Genomic DNA, 25,466 nt, shown 5'->3' with positions numbered 1-25,466 from the left:
TAATATAGTTTGGGATATACGGAGCAGCAAAATAAAACCTTTGAAATGATTTTTCAAAATTTTGAATTTTATTTTGAAAAACCGCTATGTTCAGACAAGCTTTTCTGTTTGGTAGTTGGGAGTAGAGAGACATAGTTACCCATTTTGTAATCGGCAGAATGTGTACTTTTCAAAAATGTATGGTTTTCTGGGGTAAACCTATGGTTTCAGGATTTTTTGCCTTGGAATCTAAAGCATGCCGTTTTCTGCCTTAGTGCTTTCAAAATTCAGTAATATACTGCCGGGAGTTTTTGCTGTACAGAAATCCTAAATCTCCCTAAAACTATACATATCTGGTATTGGCACGTTCGAGAGACATAAGGCTTTCCAAATCAGTTGGATTTTCATCTGTAAAATGAAATATTTTTCTGGTATAAATTGATATACAATGAAAAATGGTAATTTTTCATTTTTTTTTGTTATTTAGCACTATAAATTTTTTTGCACAGGTGGAAATACATGAAAACTCAGGCAGATTTAGAAAGCTCAGTTTCTACCGAAAAAAACAATGTATAGTTTTCCTAGGTAAACTATAGGTTTCCCCTCAGAAAATGCCCCTAAAGTGAGAGAGCACAAAATGCTTAAAAACGGCTGGCATTTCGCGTAACCAAAATGTGAAATTCTGCTGGCACTTAAAGGGTTAAAGCTATTTATATCTTTATGTACAACATTTCCTTAAGAGTAAACGCCTTTGGATATATTGACAAAGGTCAATACAGTGTCGGACTGGCCCACAGGCATTCCAGGAAAACTCCCGGTGGGCCCAGGTGTCAGTGGGCCTCCTGCTTCAAACCATTTGGCCTATTTCATGGTCATTCCCTATTTCTTTATGGGAAATAATGCTTAATAATGGAAGAATAGAGTATAGTATGTAGAGAAAAGAGACTAGAAGAATAAAGAGGTTGAGTGAGGAGAGGAAGTATAAAGTTTTCTGGTGGGCCCTTGGCATCCCAGTCCAACATTGGGGCAATATATGTGATCTCTGTATGCAGCATGGTACACAAGAGTCTTGCCAATCAGGGAGGTGTAGTTGATGACAGTTGATAAGGTTACTGGGTATACATCTGTCAAGTATAGTACAGTTTTGGTGCATTCCTTAAATCAGCAACTAACTGCCATTCACATTACTGCCATTCTATCCACTGTATATGTCTGCATACATAAAAAAAAAATATGGGCACTAGAGTATGCCACTTTACTGCAAGGCTTTTTATGTCATATTACAGGTATGGGACCAATTATCCAGAAATCCGTTATCCAGAAGGTTCTAAATTACAGAAAGGCTGTCTCCCATAGACTAGATTATAATCAAATAATCCAAATTTTTAAAATTGATAATCTATATTAATAAAACAGTACCTTGTACTTGATCCCAACTAAGATATATTAAATCCTTAATGGAAGTTTAGCCAGCCTGTTGGGTTAATTTAATGTTTACATGATTTTCTAGTAGACTTAAGGTATGAAAATCCAAATTACAGAAAGATCCATTATCCAGAAACCCCCAGGTCACGAGCATTCTGGATAACAGGTCCCATACCTGTATAATAACGGCCTTGTATTTTGTCACACTTTACCTCTTGAATTTGTCTCTATTTTTATGTTATCTATATGTATACATCCATTTATTGTACAGCACTGCATAATATGTTGGCACTATATAACCACATTTTATTAATAATAATAATCTTTTATTTCTCAGACTCAAAATTCACAGGACAAATGTATTAAGTATCTATTCATTCTTTGATGTAACTGTTTAGTGTTCCTGTGGTCTTTTTATGCTCATTAAGTTATGACATGGATAGGGATAGAACCCATACATTTTGCCAGTTGTAAAAAGGCTAACAAATAAAATGTTGTAATGATTGCAAAGGAATATTAATCTAAATGATGAGTTAAGTAAAAAGGATGTTAGTGACTGTAATTTAAGCACCACCCCATTGGGGCTTTCCTGCACTTCGTGGTGCTCAATGCAAATCTTTAATGATGAGAGATTGTTTTCACATCCTTAGAGAAGATTACTGATTAAGACATACACTTGTAATTATAAATGTGTGGTTTACATCACAATACCTAGTTTGGACTCTTCTAAAAGATTTCACAACGCACAACAATTTATAATCAGGACAAATTCAATTTCCCCTCCTAGCTGTTTCTAGCTAATTCTTAATGTAAATACTTAATTAATATTAAGAGACCAAAAATGAAAAAAAGGACATTTTAGCCATTTCAAAAAAACACATATATTTTGACTTTCCCAAAATAGTAATGTTGCCTATGTATCATAATAATACTACTGATCAGCTAATTTTGACTTGCCCCTGGGTTACTGAATTGGTAGAATACCAACGAGTCGGGGCATATTTATTGTGCTATGTAAAATGAAATTTAGATGTAAAAAGCTGTGTAAAATAAATGGCAAATTTATCAAGGTGTGTGTAATTTTATGCCATGCGAAAGTCAGATTTGACGCCGTTACTGTAGATTGCTTCGGGCAGAAGCCACTCTATGAAAAACGTGATGTGTGGTGTATTATCCCACTGTTTTTTTACACAGCATAATAAATATGCCCCTTAGTATTGCAATGATGTGTATAGTGTACTTGAGTTGTACATGTATAGACTATCCACTCATTTGACATTTGTAATCTGATTTATATTTTTTTAAATATGCATAAGTCTAGGGTGTATTTATCAAAAAGTGACACTAGAGAATAGAGATTACCACATTCTGCAAGAGGGAAATACTGCCTCTCTCCATTCATTTATATGGGATATTCATCTAGACACAATATTTATATAAACTGATTTTGCACACAAGCCATATAGTATTTATAAGCAGCTGGTAATCAAATTTATTTTATTAGCACTTACTAAATATGTAATTGAAATTTTCAATCTATGAATAATAATTTAAATCTCATTTCTTTTGATTAAATGCACTTCTTAAAAATGTGTACCTTTTACTTTTTAAGTGACATGAAAAAAGGCTAAACAATAGACTGGAATGTCACATCGCAATAAATTCCCCATTATTTCTTCACAGTAATTTTTTTATTATTTGTTCAGTATTGAGGAGGTTAAACAGTTCCACTCTGGGCACACAAGCAATCCTTTAATTGAATTTCCTTTGCTTATATAATTTAGCATTTGTGTGAAGAAATATATAAAAATATATACACTACTGAAGTTGAATTACTCACAGTAACTCTATAAGTTAGGTGGCCTTCAAAATGATGAATGTTTCTCTTCCCAGTGAGCTTTGGAAAATGTTCTCAATATTCTCTGAACTAATACAGTACAGCTCCTTAATGCTAAAAAGCATTTGCATTATATATTTGTCTTATTCATTGGGTGGCCTCTTCACTTGATTTCATGCATTGTCCAAACAGACAATGTTTCCAGCAAGGACTGAAATAACATCACTAAGAAGAAGAGAAAGCGAAGTGCTGCACTGATGCCATATGATGCATTTTGGGTTATATTTTCTCCACTGTTCAGTGACACATAGGTACTTACATTTTTTTTTTTGCTCAGGGCTTGGTAATAGACTGAAGTGTCTTATATAATTCACCCATCCAGTCTCAATGACAACTGTAAACAACTAAACAAAAGCTTTGCTGCTAACTAAAATATATGTCCCTATTTATGACTGGTCCCCTACTGGAATTCATGGCTGGTAAACACAAGTCTATAGGGACACTGTACCTTAAATAGACTCCACAAAGCTCTCAACTCTCTCAGCTTCCATAGGTCTCAACTGTCTGCAATTAGTGAAAACATGACTACCATATTGTCCATTTCTTTCAAACATGGGGTCCATTTCTTCAGCAATATTGTACCATCTGGATATCTTTTCTCCCAGGAACTCTACAAATCAAGTTGATCAAAAGCCTCTAGTAGCCAAAAAAAAAAAAACACACCGTATGCTAGCGTTGTTTAGAGGAAGGATTAAGGCATATGTTTGTAAAAGAAGCCATGTTCCCAGAGTTCCGGTTCCCTAAAACATTAGCTACAGGTCCAATATAATTTCTAGTATTGCCATAGCTGGTGGTCACATGATATAAATCCACAGTCCTAGCTTCCCCTATAACCACCACCTACATTTGGAATTAGTTGAATAATGGAACGTGAATCCAATAATTCATTCTTCGCATTAAAGCTATATATATATATATATATATATATATATATATATATATATATATATATATATATATATATATATATATATATATATATATATATATACATATACTTTCTGTAGTGCAGGATTCATGATAATAACTAATTAGGCTATCATTATTTCTTTGGTGTACTTGATCTTTAATCAAAACAAATCTTTTAGCAATTAATCTTAAATGAATTAATGGTTGAATTTTATTCTAAGAGGATGGTAGTGCTTGCTTGTATGTGTTAAACAGTTCCTTCCTTTGTTATACATCAATCCCCTTGATGCAACTTTATGGGGCAGATTCACTAAGGGTCGAATTTCGAAGTAAAAAATACTTCGAAATTCGACCCTCGAATTGAAATCCTTCGACTTCGAATATCGAAGTCGAAGGATTTAGCGCTATACGTTCGTTCGTTCGATCGAAGGATTTTTCGTTCGATCGAACGATTAAATCCTTCGAATCGAACGATTCGAAGGATTTTAATCCAACGATCGAAGGAAAATCCTTCGATCAAAAAAAGTTTAGCAAGCCTATGGGGACCTTCCCCATAGGCTAACATTGACTTCGGTAGGTTTTATCTGCCGAAGTAGGGGGTCGAAGTTTTTTTTAAAGGGAAAGTACTTCGACTATGGAATGGTCGAATAGTCGAACGATTTTTCGTTCGAATCGTTCGAATCGAAGTCGAAGGTCGTAGTCGAAGGTCGAAGTAGCCCATTCGATGGTCGAAGTACCCAAAAAATACTTCGAAATTCGAAGTATTTTTCATTCGAATCCTTCACTCGAGCTTAGTGAATCGGCCCCTATGTATGTTGAAAATCAGCCCAATGAATTGCAGACCTCATTCTCTAAATTCCTTCCGCCTGTGACATATGGACCTGTGAAGAGATGCTTATGTTATACAAATCTAATCTTTGCTTTTTCAATCAGCCTGAATCCAGGTGAATCTGTAAATATAATTTATCTTTTCTGCCCTACCATTACCTTGAGTATAACTAAATTAAAAATGAATAACTGAAAGCAAAAGACATGTTACGAACAACATTTTATAAGTAATATTCATTTCTTATTTTAAACATGGCTAAGGCTGTGGAGTGTATCAGCAGCATTTAAGGGGCTATACAAGTCCGTTAGTACTTGGAGCTCTAACAGCCAAGATGTTGTATCCCTTAACATTCCTACAGTTGAGCCTAACCGCTTAGTAAATGGGCCCTTTTTCCAAATTCATTTAGTTTGAAACGGTGTGCCTCCACATTTCAGGTGTATGACCCTACCTTCTAACTTGTTCTCAGAGGTACAATGGTACAAAGAGTGTTCGAGAGTAGGGTAGTCTCACTATGTGTGTTGTATTCTTTTTACTGGATCTCTTATATAGAGCAAGGTGAATATTTATTTGGACCGTAAGTGCTGAGTATCAAACTAGTGTTAAGCACAAACATGTGACTCACCATTACAGTAGAAGCCATATGCCAGATATTTTATAAATGCACTCTAGTGCCTGTGCATTTCACTGTTCCTAATTTGCATTTCCTTCCTGCTAATGTTGTTCAGTTTATTATTTATACACAATACAAATAGCAATATCGATGATAGACAGACGGCCTGGGTACAAGTAAAAGCAGTATTGTAACCCACTACTTACAATAGCAAATTGTGCCCTAAGCAAAGGCAGCCTGGACAGATGGGCACCCTAGGAAGGCTGAAGACAGAAGAGGTATGTGCCTAGCACCCCCCCACACACACACACACACAAACAACTGCCTCCTAGGCACATGCCTATCCTGCCTAAACCTAGTCCTAATATAGCCAAACAAACCATCGCACATAACAGGACTAAAAAACAAGAAAAAATGTTAAATTAAAAAAAATATTGAAGGTTTCAGTCGCTTTCCTTAGGTAGAAAAGCAAAACAAACAGTTAAAAATGTTGGTACAGTAACATAAGGGAGATGCTTGGTGGAATGCTTGGTATCAAAATTATACCCGTGCATGATCATTAAGGTGTAAGTCCTCTACATGTACTTATGATGGCCACTGGTGGTCAAAGGTGGCAGGAGCTCTATGATTCCCTGTTGCCAATGTGAGCACAATTCAGAACCGTAGAATGGACGGATGCACCTCTGTTTTGTAACACTTCAGAACTTATCTGTTATCTACTGTGTATCCTGTGCTTGAATGGCTGCCCCCATGGCCATACAGCAGCTTGTTCATATAAACTATAGTTGCGTTTCTGAAGCAAAAATTATAATAATGATTGTCTTTATAAACTTTGGGAGACTTATGATTTTGTTTTTTACCTCTCTAATATACAATTTGTGAGAAGAAATAGTTCAAAGTGGAATCAGCAGTGCCTGTTGGTGAAGAGAGAAGGATTATTTAGCCAATGGCAACACTTTATAAACTGGTCTGAACAAGGCACTAAATACAGTCACTGTAATTAAGTGATTTGAGACCACCGTAACATTGAGGTGCTTGCTACAGTCATATGTGTCGCCTTAGTGGCCTGCCACCTATTAGGCCTTTAATTAGGCATTTCTAAAATAGTTCCATATTGATTCTTCCCTGAAATGTAATCTCCAATTTTAAACAGACTAGGAATGTATTTTCCTTCAAAATAAACTAGAACATAGAAATTTAAATAGGTGTATTTATCGAAATCCCCAGATACAAATTAGTAAGTGCATCACAATGTTGCTTAGAATAATATATGGCTACTCTGGGGCCTCCATCAGGCAATGGCATAGTTCTGTATAATTATTTGCTTCCAGCTTCTCAGCGCATAGTAGTTCTAAGTGTGTTTGCTTATAAGAATTGAAAGTATGTTGGCATTAGTGATAATAATGTTATTCAAGCATTGACCAATTCACTAAACAAAATGACAGATGGAATCAATTAGACACATTTAACAAAGGGGTCAGACAGTCATCTGATAAGAGTCGGCTTTGAAAGTCAGGGTTACAGAGGTTGTAAGAAGCTGGAGACACAACAAACAGTGTACTTCAATGATAGAAGAGAGTGAAGTGTATACATATTTATAGTTCATATTCAAATTATAAACTAGAAAACCTACTCTCAAAGGTCCTTATGTGAGTAAAAGCTTCAGTATTCAGTCATTTGTTATAACAAATTGGTCACAGTTTGAACCTTCATCAAAGGAAAGTTTATTAAACGAATACAGATAGTTCACGGCGAATTTGCGCAATTCGCCGCCGGCATAAAAAAATGTTGCCAAAAAAGGGACGCCGGCCGTTTCAGAAATTTTTAGCCTTTTCGCGAATTTCGAATTTCGCAAAATTTTTCATCGAAGCGAAATGCTTCATCACTAAATACAGATAATGCTGATAATAAAAATGTACACAATAAGGAACAATAAGGCTCATTTATGAATACAAGCAGAAACTGGCAAGTGCACAAATGGACACAAAATTAAGATGGCAGTGACACTATTCAGAAAGGTATTTTCATTAATACATCCTCCTTTGCAACTTGAGCAAAGCCAATGCACCCCTTCAGCCTGCTCTACTAAATTATGTGCAAGTTCACTGTTTCACTCATTCTGGAATTAGTGTCAGTCTGGACTTGCCATCAAGTTCAAAGTTCCCTCAGTGAGTTGCAGCTGACGGGATTCTAATGTTAATGTTGTCTTTAACAAATTCCAACACAAATGCAAGAAAATGTTCAACAATTTGCATGTAATTTATTGTAATGGGCACTGTGGGCCTATTTATTAACCCGCACATTTTTCTGGTTGAGTTTTTAAGAGGAAAAATTTGAATTATTAGAAGGGAAAATAAATAAAAGTTTATTATGCTCCAAAGCTACTAAAAATTTGAATTAGTGGCAAAAAGTCCCTTTTACAATTGGAACATGTTTTTTGCCTTCATCGTCGAGTGTTTCGGGCTGTTTTGACTCCGATGTTCATTCGATAGTCCAATAAATTCAAGTTTTTCAGGCGAGAATTTTAAAAAGTCTTTTCCCGCATGTACAATTTTCACTCCAAATTTTTAGTAAATTAAGACAGATGATGGTTGAAAGTCAGGCCCCTAATTTTCATATGTGATGGCGCATTGCATGTAAGTTGTGGTAGATGCAACAGTGCACCCTGGTAATTATGATGAAATTCAGAGGCTGCTGTATTATGAGTAAAAAAACAAGGGTTTCTTTGCATCTGAAAATGTCCCTGCATGTGCCCTATTTAATCAATCTATAAAATGTATGGCCACATTAATCTACATGATAAACTTTAATTTTTAGGGCAAGGGCACACATAGCATTCAGTAGTGTAGCTTTGTTGACAGGCCCGGCATCTGTCTGTGTTGAGCTACATAGAGCAGATATTGGTGCAAAAATGCATACTTATGAGTTTCCATGCCAATATCCACGCCTTGTAGCCCCACACAGGCTGATGCCTGGCCTGGGCCTGGCTACAGGATTGAGTGCATAAAAGTAGATCCGCCTGTGTACAAAACAGAGGTAAAGAACTAGACCCCTCTTAAACTTCCTAGAATGTACATCATAATATTATATAATGCTAATGTATTTGGTTATCAGTGCAAAAAGACCAATAGTATCAACTCCTTAAGTGGCCACATTTTATTCCTAATTAGTGCTTTTGAATATACTTTACTATTTCCCCCTACTGGACTATGTATATTCATTTTCTTTTACATTTTATATATTCATTTTTTTTGGTTGATTATTTCTGTTAGCAGTAAAGCTGGCTTTTATTAAATTTGAAAATTACTTGTAAGTATAACTTAGTTTGCTCTTACTTTTCACTTTGTAACACAAATAAACATCAATTAGGAAGACTAAGCTACTTGGCATAAAAAATAAATACAATTAAATGTTCACAAAAATGTTGACTTCACTACTATGCTCAGGGTATGGAAATCCAAATAACAGTGAATGGCTTAATGGTGAGGAATGAAATAAAGATTTAAGTCTTTAACACATTCTGCAATAGAGCTGCTATGAGAACCCCCCCCCCACCCCTACTAACTCCTACTCCCTCAAAAGGGGCATAAGGGGGAATATTATGTCTAGTTGCAGTTATAGTTCAGTGATATGTTTTTCATATTACTATTTTGCCCTTTAATAAATAACTTGCCATTACTAATGCAAAAGTATGTAATCTTGTTTTGCTTTACAAATGGCATTTCTATAAAGACATTTACCAGGTTTGTAAAATGACAAAACATACACAGCTCTTGATAGTAGGCTACTGTATATGCCCAGCCCTTGGGCGGTATGGTCAATTGCTTTTTAATCACTACTAACATCTGGTTTTCACCTCAGAATGTATTCATAAAACAGATCAAAAGTGCACAAAATGCTAGAATCAACCCCTATTCTTGCATTTGACATGCAAACTCTCGCTTTTTGGCACTGAAATCTGCCTGCAAGGAGGAATGCTGTGACTGGAAGGAGGAAGGCATAGGGCTGAAAAAATAAGCTTATCAAGTTCAACCCTGTCAAATCCCCAAAATAGTTCTAGATGAGGTAGAAAAGATGGTTTATTGTGCGTGAGTCATGTTTTGTGCACTTAGGTAAGCCTTGGCACAGAGAGGCATTTTTATTAAAGGTCGAAATCAGCCTCGGACTGGGCTGATGGGACGCCAGGAAAGAACCTGGTGGGCCCCAGACCTACTTCCACAGTGCCTGTCTGCCTGACCTCCTCCACAAAGTCTGACCTCCTCCCCCTCCACCCAATCGCATCAAGATGAGATGGTACGCCCCGGCAAGCGGGGCAGGAGAGGGACGGGGGGTTGCGCCTGGAGAGGGGGCCCTTGGAGGGGTATGGGGGCCCTGCTCTTTGTGACTTTTATTACATTCCCCCAATATTCTCTACAACCATAAATGCCATGTAAGTAACTAAAAGAACCAAATATAAAAAGTACTAACAGAAAAAAAAATGCTGATCAATGCACTAAAAAAATTTGAAAACCTCTATAACCTCTAAAAATTTTAAAATTTCAGACATTTCAAAAAGGGGAAAAAAATCAGAAAACCTATGTAGGAGGGTAAAGGTTTTGCTAACCTCTAGGTCCTTTGGTCTCCTGGACAAAATTTAGACACCTAGATTGGGTCCTCAGTTTTAGAAGGGAATCGGTTTAATTTTTCCTACGTGAAAGTATTGTACTGGCAGTTGAGTGACTGGCCAGTAGATTATATTTTATTATATTTTATAAAAGGGTAAGTTATTTTTTACACCAAGTATTTAGTTGGCCAGAGGGGAGGGGGGAGTAGTTCCCCAGAGGTTATAAAAATGGATACTGCCATGTGTTCGGCCTCTCTTTCTGGTGCACCACTCGCTGGAGGAGGTGGTGTGTGGCTGGGAGGGCCTGAGGTGGAGGTAGACCTCAGTATAGGAGCAAGCAAGTGTCACGTTGCTATAGGAGTGACAGATAGGTTCAGGAAAGTTAGTGAGCAGCTAAGGCTCCAACAATGGGGTATATTTATCAGAAGTTAGAGATCACCACAGTCGACTAGAGTGAAATACCGCCTCTCTCCATTCGTTTCTATGGGATTTTTAAAGGCGTATTTATCACATGGTGAAAGTGAAAGTTCACTGTTTGATAAATACGCCTTTAAAATCCCATAGAAATGAATAGAGAGAGGCAGTATTTCATGCTCGTGGACTGTGGTGATCTCTAACTTCATTCTTTGATAAATATGCCCCAAGGAGTTTAGTGAAGGGTTAGCACCCTGCGGTGACAAGGCCGCCAGGTTAGGGACTCAAGTTGTCAGGCTCAGGGATAGAGATCTCCTTGGAGCATAAGACCAGCTGCGAGATTCACCTTCAATGGGGATGGTGCACCAAAGGCAGCCGAAGCAACTCAATTCTCAACTAACAAAGGATCAGACAGTAACAGTGAGTATACAGTATTTGTGTAGATGACCTGCTGCCACTACTTGTTTGTGGAGTGTATCATCTGAGCATAAATCTTGAACATGTGATTGACCATTAAGAAGTGTACCACCAGTTCAATAAATTGTTCTGCTGTTTTACCAGAGTGATAATCCCTTCCTATATACCATGGAAGAAGCAGGGACCCCACCTTAAGATAAAGAGTCTAATTATAATGTGCCTACCGGCAGTGGCATAACTAGAGGGGGGCGGGCCCTGGTGCGGGACGCGCTGCCAGGCCCCCTGCCCCCCTGTGTACACCCGGTACCGCCCGGGAATCGTGGCGCATGAGCTGCCGGGGGGGCCCTGAGGGGGTGCGGGCACTGGCCCAATCGCACCCCCTGCTACCCCGGTAGTTATGCCACTGCCTACCGGCAGTTGCTGGGAGTTGGACCCCTTGCCCGGGTTCAGGAACCAGTGTATAGTAACCCAAGGAAGGTTAAGGCAGACCCTGACCATCCACCTGTTACACCTTTATAAGTCCAAATGTATTAAATATGGTTCAATAGGATCAGAGCAGCTCCCAATGACTTCCATGGAACCTCGACAGCTTTCACTTTTCACAGTTTTGTATTAAAGTTTTTTGTGGTTTTCACACAAATCATAGATTTTTATAAATATGATTTGAGACAAAATAGAAATCTGAATTGTGGTAAAATTCGAATTTTGTGATTTATTATTGAAATGGTTATCAAAACTAGCCCTTTATCTATGTGGCTTATGTAATTTAAGAGCCATAGTTAGATTATATGATTAGCAGCAGTATCTCTCTTGTGAATGAGGGTAAATCACATCTGAGCTTCTGTAGCTTTAGTTCACAGCAAGAATACCAGCATACAATCATGTGGAATGCCCCTAAGATAGTGATGTTTGTAGCTAGGCACTAAAACAAACAGTAGCTGTATATACCAGTCATATGACAACTATACATCCCAAAGGTACAGAAGGTCATTACATTACAAGTTAAAACCCCCACAATCATATCTTTCAGATAAGTCTGACTGCCCCTCCTTTAGTAAGATGCCCAACACTTGCTCTGCATGCCTTGTCTCTACTAGCATGAAACAACACCTGCCAGCCCCACTTTGGTCTCTTTAATGATTGTGTTTTAAAGCTAAATGCTTGTGAGTACCCATCTAACACACATAATATTTGAGATATTATTCCAGAAAAGCTTTTGTGAATTTTTAAAGTATATGGTACTAATATATATATTCACAGTGTAATGATATCTACTGATCTGCATTAAAGTTAGTGAAGCCCTTGCATTGTATTTAGGTTACCAGATCATATGAAAAAAGCTTTTAGAAGATTTAGCCATAGATCTGGTGTGACTATTGAGTGTCCCTTTGTACTTACTGTATATAGTAAACTAGTCTGTTAAAATTATATTCTGAATAAGCACTGCATTATAAGTGAGTATTTCTGTTCTTGAAATTGCAGTGTCAGCACTTGGATACAGTGGAATCCTGTTGAATAATTGTAAAAGACATACTACTTAGCTACAGAATAACTACTACCCCAGAGCATCAGGAAAACATATTTCACCTGTACTTCCTCAGTTATTGTATGTCCTCCAGACTTTACCTGGTCGACACTAGCCTCTCAAAGTTGGAAGTTAGCTTGGGGGCATTGTGATACAAACTGTGGTTAACGTAGGTTGGTAACCATGGATGGAATGTGGGCTAATACATATTGGAGGGAATAAATGGTCCTTGTTTTGCCCTTGCACCCTAAGGCCAAGGTCAGGCTTTCTACAGCATCAAAACTGTACTTGAATGACATGGGGGATAATTGAATTGCCATCTGCATTGATGGCTATAAATCAGGGATTAAAGGAACAATAACAGCCATTTTATCTTTAATTCAGTTTAGGCACTATGAGTTAGAACAAGTCACATAGCAAAGTTTGAGCATCATGTCCATTTAAGAAAGCACTCAAAGGAAAATAACTTGCATAATAGAAGGAACCCCCAACAAAGCTCTAAAACTAGCAATAGAAAAAGAGGAAACGTATCAAGTCATATTACACAAAATGGTACAAACTAATTTTATGTAATGATGGGCTCTTTAAAAAAAAAGAAGATAGGCATGATTCATTTTTAGGGAGCAATCTCATTTTTTTATATATTCCCTACATACTCATTCATACATACCCAACCATTCAATTACAAGCCAACCATACATGCAATAATATGGTCAGGCATTTAAATCAGTGCCATCAGTGTCTGTGTGGACACAACCAAACCATGAAATAACTGTGGGTCATCTGTTCAGATCAGCTCAACTAGGCCTTAATCTTAATAAGTGAATAAATTATGTTTGCAGAGTGAATGTACAAATTGATCACTGGATACTTGCCTGTGTTCAATGCACAAAGACCACAGCCATATCTATTAGTGCACTTACAGCAAGGAGCAAATGGGAGTGGATCAACTTGGATCAGCTTTTTCTGTGCAGATGGAGAAACAATTTGGTGTGCCAATGTCCTTAGAAATAACTTTAATAATATTGTTTTTTTTAATTAACATACTGATTGGGTTCTTATAGCTACTTTTTCTTTCATTGTGCAAAAATCAGTTTTTTTCTGACTGAAGTAAAGTAACCCTTTTAATTTAAAAAGGACAAACCAAATGTTATGGTGTTTTGAGGTAACCAAAAGTTTTCATTGTAAAATATGAACAATAAACAACAGGTACATGCCAACATGGTCTCAGTTAGTAAAGTTTGTTTATACAGAGCTTATTATCTCCATTTAAACAAATTAACCTGCTTACTGGGGGAGAGAATGAGAATTAATTGGGGGAAACAATTCTCAATTAGTACTTTAAGACAGCAAAACCTTAGCAAAATACATTGTTCTTATGATTAAAAGAATAACATTTCATTTTCAACATGTTATATTAAAGGGGTTGTTTGCCTTCCAAATACTTTTTTTAGTTGAGTTGTTTTCAGTTTATATTTTAATACTCCTGTCTCTGGTGTTTCAGTCTGGCAGCTCAGTGATCCAGGAGCATCTGAACTGTTTGCTACATTTATTTAATACATTTAGTTGATACATTTAGTTGATACATTTCTCAGCAGCATCTGAGGAACATTAGCAACTATTGTATCAATTCTGACAGCTGCCTTTAAAGGGGTTATTCACCTTCCAAACACTTTTTTCAATTGAGTTGTTTGCAGATTGTTCACCAGAAATAAAGACTTTTTTCAATTACTTTCCATTATTTATTTTTAACTGTTTTTCCAAAATCTAAGTTTAAAGTTTAATGTCCCTGTCCTCCGGTGTTTGAGTCTGACAGCTCAGTAATTCAGGTGCAGATTCTCAACGGTTACAATTTTGCAACATTTGGTTGATACATTTCTCAGCAGCATCTCTGGAGTATTAGCAACTATTGTATCGATTCTAACAGCTGCCTGTAATGAAACTCAGATTCAGCTCACCAGGGACAAAGATAAGAAATTTATTAACTAAATGTATCCATTTAGAACAGTTTACAGGGTCGGCGACCCCCCCTCCCAGTGCGGCTTCAGAAGGTGAAAAATGACACTTTACACTTCAATATTAGAAAAACTGTGACACGTAGAAAATGGAAAGTCATTGGAAAAAGTCGTTATTTCTGGTGATCTATCTGAAAACAACTAGTTGTTTGAAGGTGAGCCACCCCTTTAATGAAACTCAGGGATTCTGCACAGCAGGGACAAAGATAATAAATGTATCAACTAAATGTCAATTTAGAACTGTTTAAAGAGTTGGCAACCCCCCAGAGCTGCTTTAGAAGGTGAAAAATTGAACTTTACACTTCAATATTAGAAAAACTATTGCAAATAGAAAATAGAAAGTAATAGGAAAAAGTCTTTATTTCTGGTGATCTATCTGAAACCAACTGAACTGGAAAAAGGAGTTATTTACATGTCTTGCTACTCATACAGGGCTTCTGATGAAGTGACCGTTGTAGTCACGAAATGCGTTGAGCCATGCACTCCCCTGCTATGCTTGTCCAGTTTTTGGTGCTTTTAATGAAGATTTAATAAAAGAAGATTTTACACAGCTCTTTCACTTAGCGTTTCTATCCACAACGGAATCCAACCTATGCGCCTTCAGTTTAGTGTCTACTCATACAGGATTGCCTCTGAATCCCAGAAACAGAGAAAATAGCTTTCAACTGAAATAGTGCTGGCACAGACAAATTAATTCTATGCCTGAATAATAAATTTTTACCAAACAAAAGAAAATATAATTCTAAGCAGCTTTCCCAAGTTCCGGAAATAGGGGTAAGAAGAAGAGGCAACTGCCTAGGGCGCAACAATGGGGGGCACTGGGCAGGTACGTTCTGGGTCTTCTGCTTACCCCCTCCCTTCCCTCCCTGTTGTTTACCCTCCCTGTCACTCTCCTCCTTCCTAGATAAGTGAATGCTGGCACACAAACAGTTACAAGCAGGGACAACCCCTTACATGTTTATTGCAGATGTGCAACATTTCAGGGTAGTAAGCATTTGTGCATGCGCAAACATCGCAGTCGGTCACTGTTGGCATGAGTGAGTGCCCATGCGCATGCACAGTGGGGGTTTCCTGAGGGCTTTAGCACACAGCAGATTCAAGGAAACTTTGTGCGACTTCAGAAACCGAAGAGCCGCGAGTGCATTGGTCCTGGCTTTCGGGGCTTTTCGCAGAAGAGGCGATTAGTCACCAGGCGACTAAATCTCCTTGAATCTGCCCGTATGCTAGCTCCCTAAGGCACCCAGTCTGCTTGGCCTAATGTTACATAATTTTAGTTAAAGTTATTTGTAAACTGAACTTCCTTTGAAAGCATTATCTATCTGTCAGGTGTTCAAAATTGCCTCCAGCTTAGATATCATGATTTTCTGGTCAGTGCCTTTCCCTTAGGCTTATATCACACATAAATATTAGCAACTACTAATTTTTCCGGCGATGTCGTGATACCTATGTGACAAGCATCATGGTAGAGTCCTGTACGGGTCCAGTTGGGCAGACTCGTGCCCAACCCAGACCCTCTAGGCAAGAGCCGAACCCAGATCCATTGGCCCTCGACAGGCCTAGGACGGCAGGATTTTAGGTGTCCCAGTGCTGTCCAATCACACCCAAATTGGTTCAAAAACACAGGGGATGTACAGGAGATAAGACAGTTTTTTAAATTTCCACTGTGCCATTCCCCATTGCTTCGGCCCCCACAATGAAAACAGGGGAGGGAATGGGGGGTGACAAATGGCAGCGGGCCTAGGGGTGCCCACTATGTTAATCTGGCCCTGAGAGTACCTGGAGACAGCCCCTATTATCAGGGGACAGATGTCTTTCTGCCCAAAACCTGAAAACCTTGCGGGTTGCACCTGACCCAATGCAGTACTCTACCTCATAGACTAATATTATTTTCTCCTGCAGGAATAATGAAAGTTGCCAACACATGTCCAGGAAGCAAAAGGTGTAGCTACAATGATAGATAGTTCTGATTGGTCAACATTTTGGCAATAGGGGCCATTTAAAAAAACTGAACCAGAAGAAGAACCTATGGGGTACAAAACATATAGTGCTATGCATCTATAAAAACTATACACAAGTTGCACTTGCTTTGCTCTCCAGTGGACTTTGTTTTTGTCAAGTCATTGACCTGCTCGACTTATGTCCAGTAAGGGCTAGCGCAAGTTTCTAGTTCCACTATGCATGCCCTGCCTCTCCCTTCCTTATTTTCATAGTATGAATTGTTATCCAATGCAGTGAATGCTGTGGACTAAGTAATTACACTCTTATACTAAAAACCACGTTTAAATAACATTAAATAATTTGTTAAGGGTCCATTTTGCTAAAATGCTTATTTTAGCAAAAAGAACAGTATAAGGGAAACTTAAAAAGTTCAAGCACCTATTTAAGACCAAAAACATCAGTAAATTGGGAGTTACTATCCCAGAGTTAATAACCGACAATTTATAGTTCTAAACAAGTGGTAATTGCTATTTAATAAATCTTGGTCTATAGGTGAGTAAGGTAAGTCTATTCTCCATTGAAGAGAATTAATTTTCCAAGTATCATCTGTCTGTTTATACCATAATGATCCATTTAACAAAAATTTCCAAAGACTTTCCCTTTGGATTAAATTACTGGGGGAAATAAATTGCAGCAATGTGCCAGCTCTAGGCTTTATTGATGTAGTCATCTTGAGGCAGCAAATTAAGCAATATTCCCAATTACCTGAGAAACCAGCAAACAGGGATGGGCAACCTGTGACGGAGGAAGGCTATCAGTGCCTATTGAGAATTAGTAGTTCAACACATGGCATGGCACAAGACTAATTTAATATGTGTAGTTTATTATTAAATAGGTAATAATGAATAAATTCATTGGTTGTTGACCCATAGGTACTGAAACGGTTTAGGTGCCTGTCCAGCCATGTCGGCCATATTGCATAATCCCATGAAGTACTTATACTTTTGTATGACACAGGATATTAAACACATCATTCACCTCAGAAATAGAAAGAGGCAAAGGGTAAGCTGGAAGCTGAAGGAAACACAATTTAACAAACTTATTCTAGAAGTTACCCCCTCCCCTGCAGAAAGTTAAAGGACAATGTAAACGGTGTCCCGCTCCAGTTCCAGCCATTCATTACCTTTCATGGGAATAAAAATTTGGCTCCGGTTGGAATAACCATTAATCTTTCGAAGAGATAATCTTGTTAAATAACTTGGTTCTTTCATTTCCAGTATGGTAAGGTGCATTTTAATCAGCCTGAAAAAGGAACTTAAATGTTCTGAAAGCTTGCTATGATTATATTAGTTAGCCAATAAAGGTATCACCTTTATACCACTTTTTTTATTTATTTTTTTTCAAAAGGGTTGTCCTGCAACATTTTTACTGGCTAACACAGTACGGCAACTTTTCCTGCATTTTCCTGTCCTGTGTTTTATTTTATTAAATCAGCAAATGGGGAAACCCTACGTCATGACTAATAAAATATAATGTATGAGGGCAGCGTGAGTCATTCAAAAATACAGAGAGAACAATGGCGCCTCTTGTTCCCTTCAGGCCTCTCCTCATCATGGCCGATCCTGGCACCCACGCCGCCACTTCCATTAACAGCAGCAAGAGCTTTCCCACGGCTCAGTCAGTGTTATTGAATTGGGATTGTTACTAAGGGAAAATATGCCAGGCCTTCTAAGGACAAGGAGGGCATTTGTGCTGTGCCTGTGAGGTGCTCATACAGACCAGGCCGCAAAGCAGTCGAAATCCTGTGACTGTCAAAATATGCTGCTATATTTTTTTATGGAATAAAGATCCAAAACGTTAGTTATTTCTTATAAAGTATGTTAACAGTGGCGTCGACCCCCTGGCTGTGGCATTTCTTGGGGGTCGCGTGAGCAAATACCGTCGCCATCGACCTGAACTACCTCTGCTCGCTTGCCTATGGCCATCTTATATGGGCGAGCAATAAAATGCTTTATAGGTAGAGAAGAACAAATGGGTTTATAAGAGAAGGCAGGAGTGTGCAGGTCTGGACTGAGATTCAAAATAGGCCCTGGCATTTAAGCTACACAGAGGCCCAAACAGCACCTCACCTGCCCAATAAATAGTGCCTGTCTATGGCAACTTACAGCAGACCCTCTGGCATTTGCCAGAACCCACAGATTGCCAGTCCGGGCCTGGGAGTGTGGGAAATATCCCAAATGGCAGAATCCCAAGCAGGGCAAACCCAGGGGAGCCTCACTGCCACTTCATAAACTGTTCATTTTCTCCTGCTTGGGGCTTAATCCAAATCCTGATGGATAAATTCCAAATTGTAGCTCCTGGACTGGGCGGCGGCTCCATCACATCAAAATAAGAAAGTCAGATCATTCCTTCTGTCCCTCTTTGTAGCTTGGGCGTCTTGTTTTTCAGCTGAGAAACCTGCTAGTAATGTGTTTTAATTAAAAGTAAGAATGTGATGGGAGGAATCAAGTCAAATCTGTGCTTGTCACAACTGCTCTCTCCTGAACCCTTTCCTTACGAGAACTAATTCCTCCTCTTCACATCTTCTCATCATGTCCAAATATTACAGTGAAGATGTTTCAGCCATCACCTCACAACTTTTATCCATTCATTCATGTTCATTGACTGACTGTATCATTAAACTGTGATTAGTCTGCAACTCTGTTACTAAACTACAACTCCCATCACTCCCCGCCGTCTATTTCGAAAAACTATTAGTGAAGGAAAAGCCCATTCAGAATTGGAAAGATAGAGAGGTCTTTTATAAAAGGCTATAAGCTCTTGGGCGTATTTATGTTAACGTATTGAAATCAGAGCAATATACTCTCTTAATAGATCAGAACCACTCACGTCTTCCCATTCCCATTCTTCCCGTTCGGTTCAAGCAGCATGTCATTTTTATTCTTTTCATTGACCATTTTTATTGCCTATATTGTACTTAAGAACGGTGACTATAAAGTGACTGTCCTTGGTATTAGAAAATTGTTCTCCACTCTGAAAGAGGGCTTTCCCCTCTTCAGTTCTGGATGCAGAAAAATCTATTGCATAACAAACAAAAGACGGGTCTCATTTATGAACACTGGGCAAATTTGCCCATGGGCAGTAACCCATGTCAACCAATCAAATTGCTGCATTTATTGTTTTACTTGCAGCTGGCTTTAAAAAGCTAAACACTGATAGGTTGCTATAGGCAACTGCCCATGGGCAAATTTGCCCAGTGTTGATAAATGAGCCCCCGAGGTCTGGAAAAAAGCCCTATATTAGCGCAAATTCCCCAATCCATGTAAAAGATATCAGCAGAGACGTTTGCTTTCCATGTGCTGAATCAACTGCATTTCTACCTGCCTTTCCCCTACCTGTAGTTATTCTTCCTTGCTTCGTTCTAAAACAATAACCCTTCCTAATTTCAATTTAGTAATCAAAAACGAGCTAATTTAGTTATTTGCAGTTATACACTGCTACTATACTCATGCTCAATTATAAATGATGTATAGATGGAAGATTAGATAATAACTGGACAGACAGATACATGCAGTGGCGTCACTAGATATTACTGGGCCCCACAGCAAATTATTTTTCAGGCCCCCAAAATGTTTAGATGTTGACTTGTTCTCCAATATTTATTGAAATTGTATATGAATTAGGGCCTCATGGGGCCCCTATACCTCCTCGGCCCCCCTGCAGCCGCAGGGTCTGCTTCCTCTATAGTTACGCCCCTGGATACATGATAGACCTTGTTATTTGGTAGCAGTTTATTTTCTTAAATTGATTGTGCAGCCTGTAAGTAGACACAATTATTACACATTATATCATGCTTAAATAAATGCCACTTAAGTTTGTCAGACTTTACCTTGTAGGAATATGTCACTACCATTAGAGTACTAAAGCATCATGTAGGAATATATGTCACTAACTTGTTGCTGCCTCCTTTTTGTTTCAGTCAAAGCGTTGTTTATGGACTTTTTTTAAAAAGGTGAGAAGTTCAGATTTGATTTTGACTGAGGGGGGCTCTGAAGAAGTCGGAATACAACGGCACCTTTTGTTTTCAATATCTGGTTCTGTTTAAGGTTCATGGAATCTGTGTTGTCTTATGTCACAATATTATTGGCAGAGAATTGCGCTCTGGAGGTCAAGTGCCTGCTCTAATCCTGCCCGGTTGCAACTAATTATTTCCTTCCTTGCTTCCACCAAAGTCCGACCCAGGAGCTGCCATTAAGAACAACTTCTATGTATTCCCATTCCCCATGGACAGTGGAATCAGCATTGGCTGCAATGGCGGCTCTTTGTACAATACTTTTATATCCAGAAGGGCTTCAAACATTTTCATAAATTATAAATTCTTTTAATGTATCCTTTACATTTTGCCTTTTGTTTAAATATTGTTGTGTGTAAATAGGCTCAATATTAGCATGTATTATTCAGTATTTTAGCACTGCTAAATATATAAGTTTTTAGTTCATAGACTCTTTATTTATGCTCAAATGACGCCCATTAGTTTAAAATAGGTAGCAATAGTTTGATAATCGACTTATTAAAAGTAAGAATTACAACATCAAAAGCAGTTACCCTGCACATTTCTTGCATGTCATCAATGTTAATCAAGGGAATTCCCTTAATTAGGTTGTCGGTACAGTGCTGCCTATTATAAATAATAATTATAATTATTAGTGTAATTATTACTACAACTACTCCCTTTATAGGTTCATAATACACTTATTTGAGGCAGATATATTAGATAAGCATTATGGTAATTATGAGAATTATGAGAATTATGAGAATGTGAACTAAGGATTTGTAAGACTGACTCTTGATTTTGTTGTATGTTCTCTGTAGGTAAGAACCGCAGGCTGCACTAAAGGACTTGTGCCTACACGGCCCCTGTACGGAGGTGTATAGAGCATAGGCTTTGCAGTGAGGTCATTACCACTACAGGGAATCGAGACAAACGGTTTAGACAACATACACATTGTTGCATCGTTATCAACAGTCACATTGTTACATCACTCCTTACAAAACACTGGGTAAGCAATTGTTCTTAAGCAACAAAATCGATCAAACAAATAAAACCAATAGGATTAATAACGCAGCAGCCTTTACTGTACCTAAGTTCTAAATATTGTAACCAAGTACTGTACTAAGGAACACATGTGCTGAAGGCTACAATCTAAAACAAGGCAAAGGGGCTCTGATCAGTACAATATGTGACCTGTCAAATGCAGTTTCAGTCTGATGTAGCAACCTCGCTGTTTCGATTTAAAAAAAATGGATTTCTGGTGATTTGGCAATATAATATAGCTAATCCGTCAGTCCTTAAATGAGCGACCCCTAAAAGCAGCCAGATAATATCTCCCAAATACACATGGAGCAGTCAAGTGCTGAAAGAGGGTGCGCAGTGTTATCTTGGGAAAGATATTGTATTGCACTGAAACACACAACGTAACTGAAAAAGCTGGCTCCCAAAGTTAACATGATTGTAGTATCAAGATCCTATCACTCACTGGATATTACATGTTTTACCTAAACAAAAACATGGCTCATTTAGACACATAGGGGAATACAGTTGGATGAATGTATAAGAAGAAGATAACTAAATCGTGTACCTCTTGCACTAACTATATCTCCAACCCAAAACTGGCGTTTTTGGCATAATGAAAGAAATCATAACTCCAAGCAGCACTATGTTGGGCACTATGTTGGTTAAACGTTTTCGGTTTTTAAAAAGATGTAGCAGAAGTCAGTTCTTCTCCAGGTCTGCTCAGCTGAATTCTGCTGCATAGTTTCAGGCATAAAAACCAGTAGCGCGCAGAATGTAAACATCAGATAGATTCCGATTTTAATGCATGCAAAACACTTCGAACCCATTGAACATTTTTAATTCATGTGTATTGAAAAGTTTCTTAATTTTTTGTTATTGTACAAAAATAATATTTATTGGGTGGATGACACCTCTAAAAGACATTAAGAACAGTTAGACTCTCTCTCCATCTCACAAACACTCATTTCTCCCCTAAAGCTTATCTTTCAGATCTTCTTTACTGCGAGTGAAAAAGAACAAACCACAGGTTTCTGAAATATTAGCAATGATCAGACCTACCTAGGTTAACGAAGCTCATGACCATGTCCGCATCGATGAGAAAGTTGGAGTCATGGAGGCTGGCTAAAGGTGGGCGCTGGGTGGCAAGTGGAGGGTTCCGATAAGCCTGGGCTTTTCGTGAATACCCGTTGGCAAGGACAGGATAGCCCTTTCTCAGCCCCCTACTCTCCAGCATTGCCCCACTTATTGTGTACCCCAACATGCCATGGTCATCCTCCTTAGTCATAGCATTGTACAAATCCAGCATGAACAGGGGTGCTGAAGAGGCTTGTTTCCCTGGGGAGAATGGCCTGGGTCTGTGGGGTAAACCCAAAATAGACAGAATCTCCCTTTGGATCTCCTTTCTCTCATGATTCCGCAGTCTTCTGTATATGAAGCTGGAGTGGACATGGTTTCCAGGCAAGGCGCACGTAGCATGGAAACTCCAAAACAGCACCACGAGCAGCCTAAGGAGATAGGTGTCCACAAACATTTTCTCAAGGGGTGGGAGTCCTTCGCAGCTTCCCTTTAAATTCACCAAGCCCCTGAAGTCCTCAACTTAATCAGCAGTGGAAGCAAATCTATCGTAGGTCAATGCCAGTCATGGCTAGGACATGTTTCAAGACAGTCTCTTCTAGAGGTCCCAGATGTGGTGCAATCTAAATCGCAAATGAGAAGTCTCCTTCAGGCAAATGTCCATGATTCATTCACTCATTCCCATGTCCCGTGCACCCATGTAGTAGTGAAAGTTCAGCGTTACTACATCTCAGCAAGTTCTTTGCCCCAGCTTACTTTCTACTGACACTCTAAGCCACCCGCAACTGAAACCTTACTATTAGCACCCACAGCAAACGCCCTGAAAACATTAAAGCTTGCTCCCCCTGTCAATGATCATCCCACTCTTTTACAGCTGAATTACTTTGCAAAATGCATTCAGGTTCATTGAATGTTTTGCGGGGTCTCTATGCTATTTGCACGTACATAGAGCAAACTGTCAGAGAGATCTGAAGGCGTATATAGTGGAATGGAAGCAGGACCCTGCTGGGAAACAAGAGTCTTCTCATTGTAATCTGAAACTGGGGAGGAAAAGCACGCTTAACCCCTTTTCCTCTGCTTGCAAACTGCTCTGTGTAGAGTACTTGCCTTGGTAGAGCTTCAACCTTTGCCACTTCAACTTTTGCTGCACTACAACTCCCAGCATCCTGTGCCAGAAGCTTTATGTTATGTTTTGCAGAAGTTGAGGAACCACAGGTTCGTTTGGGTTACACGTAAACTTTAATACACACACACATATGTGTATGAGTGTAATAGGCATAGATCGCCTTTGTAGAACTGCAGCACGCCCTGCGCGTAATTACGCACAGAAGAGTGTGCCTATTGAAAATAGGTGTCTGATTCTATTTTCACCTTCCAGTATTGCACTGGCGCACGGAAGCCTTTGTTATAGTATTTTATCTTCCTGCGCTTCCCCTTTATATTCACAGCTCAGCACTATAGTATTTTAACCACGTTCCACAAAGTGGTGGTGAATGTGTCTGCATAGTGCGGCTTCATGTGACCGTGGCTGCTGCAGCCTTGCTCAGGTGTTCTCCTTTGGGGAATTATTTTGGCTACATTCAGATCACAGGTGACTCCAGTACTCGTGTAATGTAATTTAGAGTCGGCCCATTCTTTTTCATTCACTTTAAAGTTCTCTAAAGGGAATTACCTTTTTGCCAGCAATTTTATCAGCATAATACATAATATTGTAATCTTAAATGTATTCGGTGGGAGGGAGGAATCTCGTTCCTGTAGCTAACACTGTCGATTATGTATATTGTAACATCTTGTTCTGTATCCACACACATACATACATGAGAGATTTTCAGTGCTGCCAAGGAACAGTTTTATAACGTTATGCATCATTTGACATAGAACAACATTTCTAGCCCAGTATTTAGCACCTTGAGCCAAGAGCATATGTTATATCATGCTTTATTCATCACTTCCTATCTGCAACGTTTATATTTTACCAGAACGATTTCCAAAAAACTGGGCCTAAAGGGGGGCTTTTACTTTCTGAATTAGCCAGGCCCCTTTAACAGCATGAAAGAAGCTGAAGCCCTGAAGACGCGAAAAGACCCGAAGTCACAAAAGGAGCTGGAGCTGAAGCCACGAGAAGCCCTGAAAGGAACCGAAGAAAAAAGACAAGGAAGAAGAACTTAAGGTAAGTTCCACTGAACACCAATGTGTTTTGTTTTTTTAATTTTATTAAACTGCTGGCCACCAATGTATTATTTTAATCCTCTATAGGCCCCTTGCAACCAATGGGTTTTTTTTTTTTAAATTTTCCATGGGGCCCCTGACCACCAATTGTATTTTAACTTGTAAGGGCCCCCCCCAGTGAAGTTTTTGAAACTTTTATTGGGGCCCTGACCCACAATTTTTTCTTAACTTGTAGGGGAGACCCTGGCCACCAATGGTTTTTTTAGCTCCCAGGCCCTCCATGTTTGTGTGGTTTTCTTACTGTGGTGAGAGGTTTAGGACGGGGCCTGTGGTGGGAAGGGCCCAGGGGACCCAAAATTTTTTGTTGTACAGGGCCTCAAGCTTTCTGATGGCTGCCCTGTGTATGGCATTAGCCTAAGGGTAACAACCCCCCTCCCCAGCAAGAGCAGCCCAGTTTGCTGTCTAATTTTTAGGGCCTGGGCCCATCAGGAATTACTCTGGTGCTCTGCCAATCCAATCCTGCAAATGGTTGCATTAGGAAATGTGTGGAGCCCATGACTTGGCTGGAAGCAATGTACTGTAAATGCT

General features: G+C 38.8%; 1 protein-coding gene across 2 annotated transcripts in view; it reads right to left on the bottom strand.

Annotated features, from left to right (window-relative positions):
- bmp5.S (bone morphogenetic protein 5 S homeolog) overlaps window positions 1–23,178 on the bottom strand; it is a 71,564-nt gene extending 48,386 nt beyond the window's left edge. For both annotated transcript variants that reach the window (XM_041564722.1, XM_018265551.2), the window contains exon 1: window positions 22,695–23,178. In XM_041564722.1, coding sequence (XP_041420656.1) covers window positions 22,695–23,166 — 472 coding nt within the window. In that variant the 5' untranslated portion in view covers window positions 23,167–23,178. The remainder of the gene's footprint in view (window positions 1–22,694) is intronic.
- Between the last annotated feature and the right edge of the window lie 2,288 nt (window positions 23,179–25,466).

This window comes from Xenopus laevis, chromosome 5S (assembly GCF_017654675.1).
Source record: "Xenopus laevis strain J_2021 chromosome 5S, Xenopus_laevis_v10.1, whole genome shotgun sequence".
Lineage (NCBI taxonomy): Eukaryota > Metazoa > Chordata > Amphibia > Anura > Pipidae > Xenopus > Xenopus laevis.
Note: the sequence above shows the minus strand (reverse complement) of the source record. Positions and strands in the feature narration are given on the sequence as shown.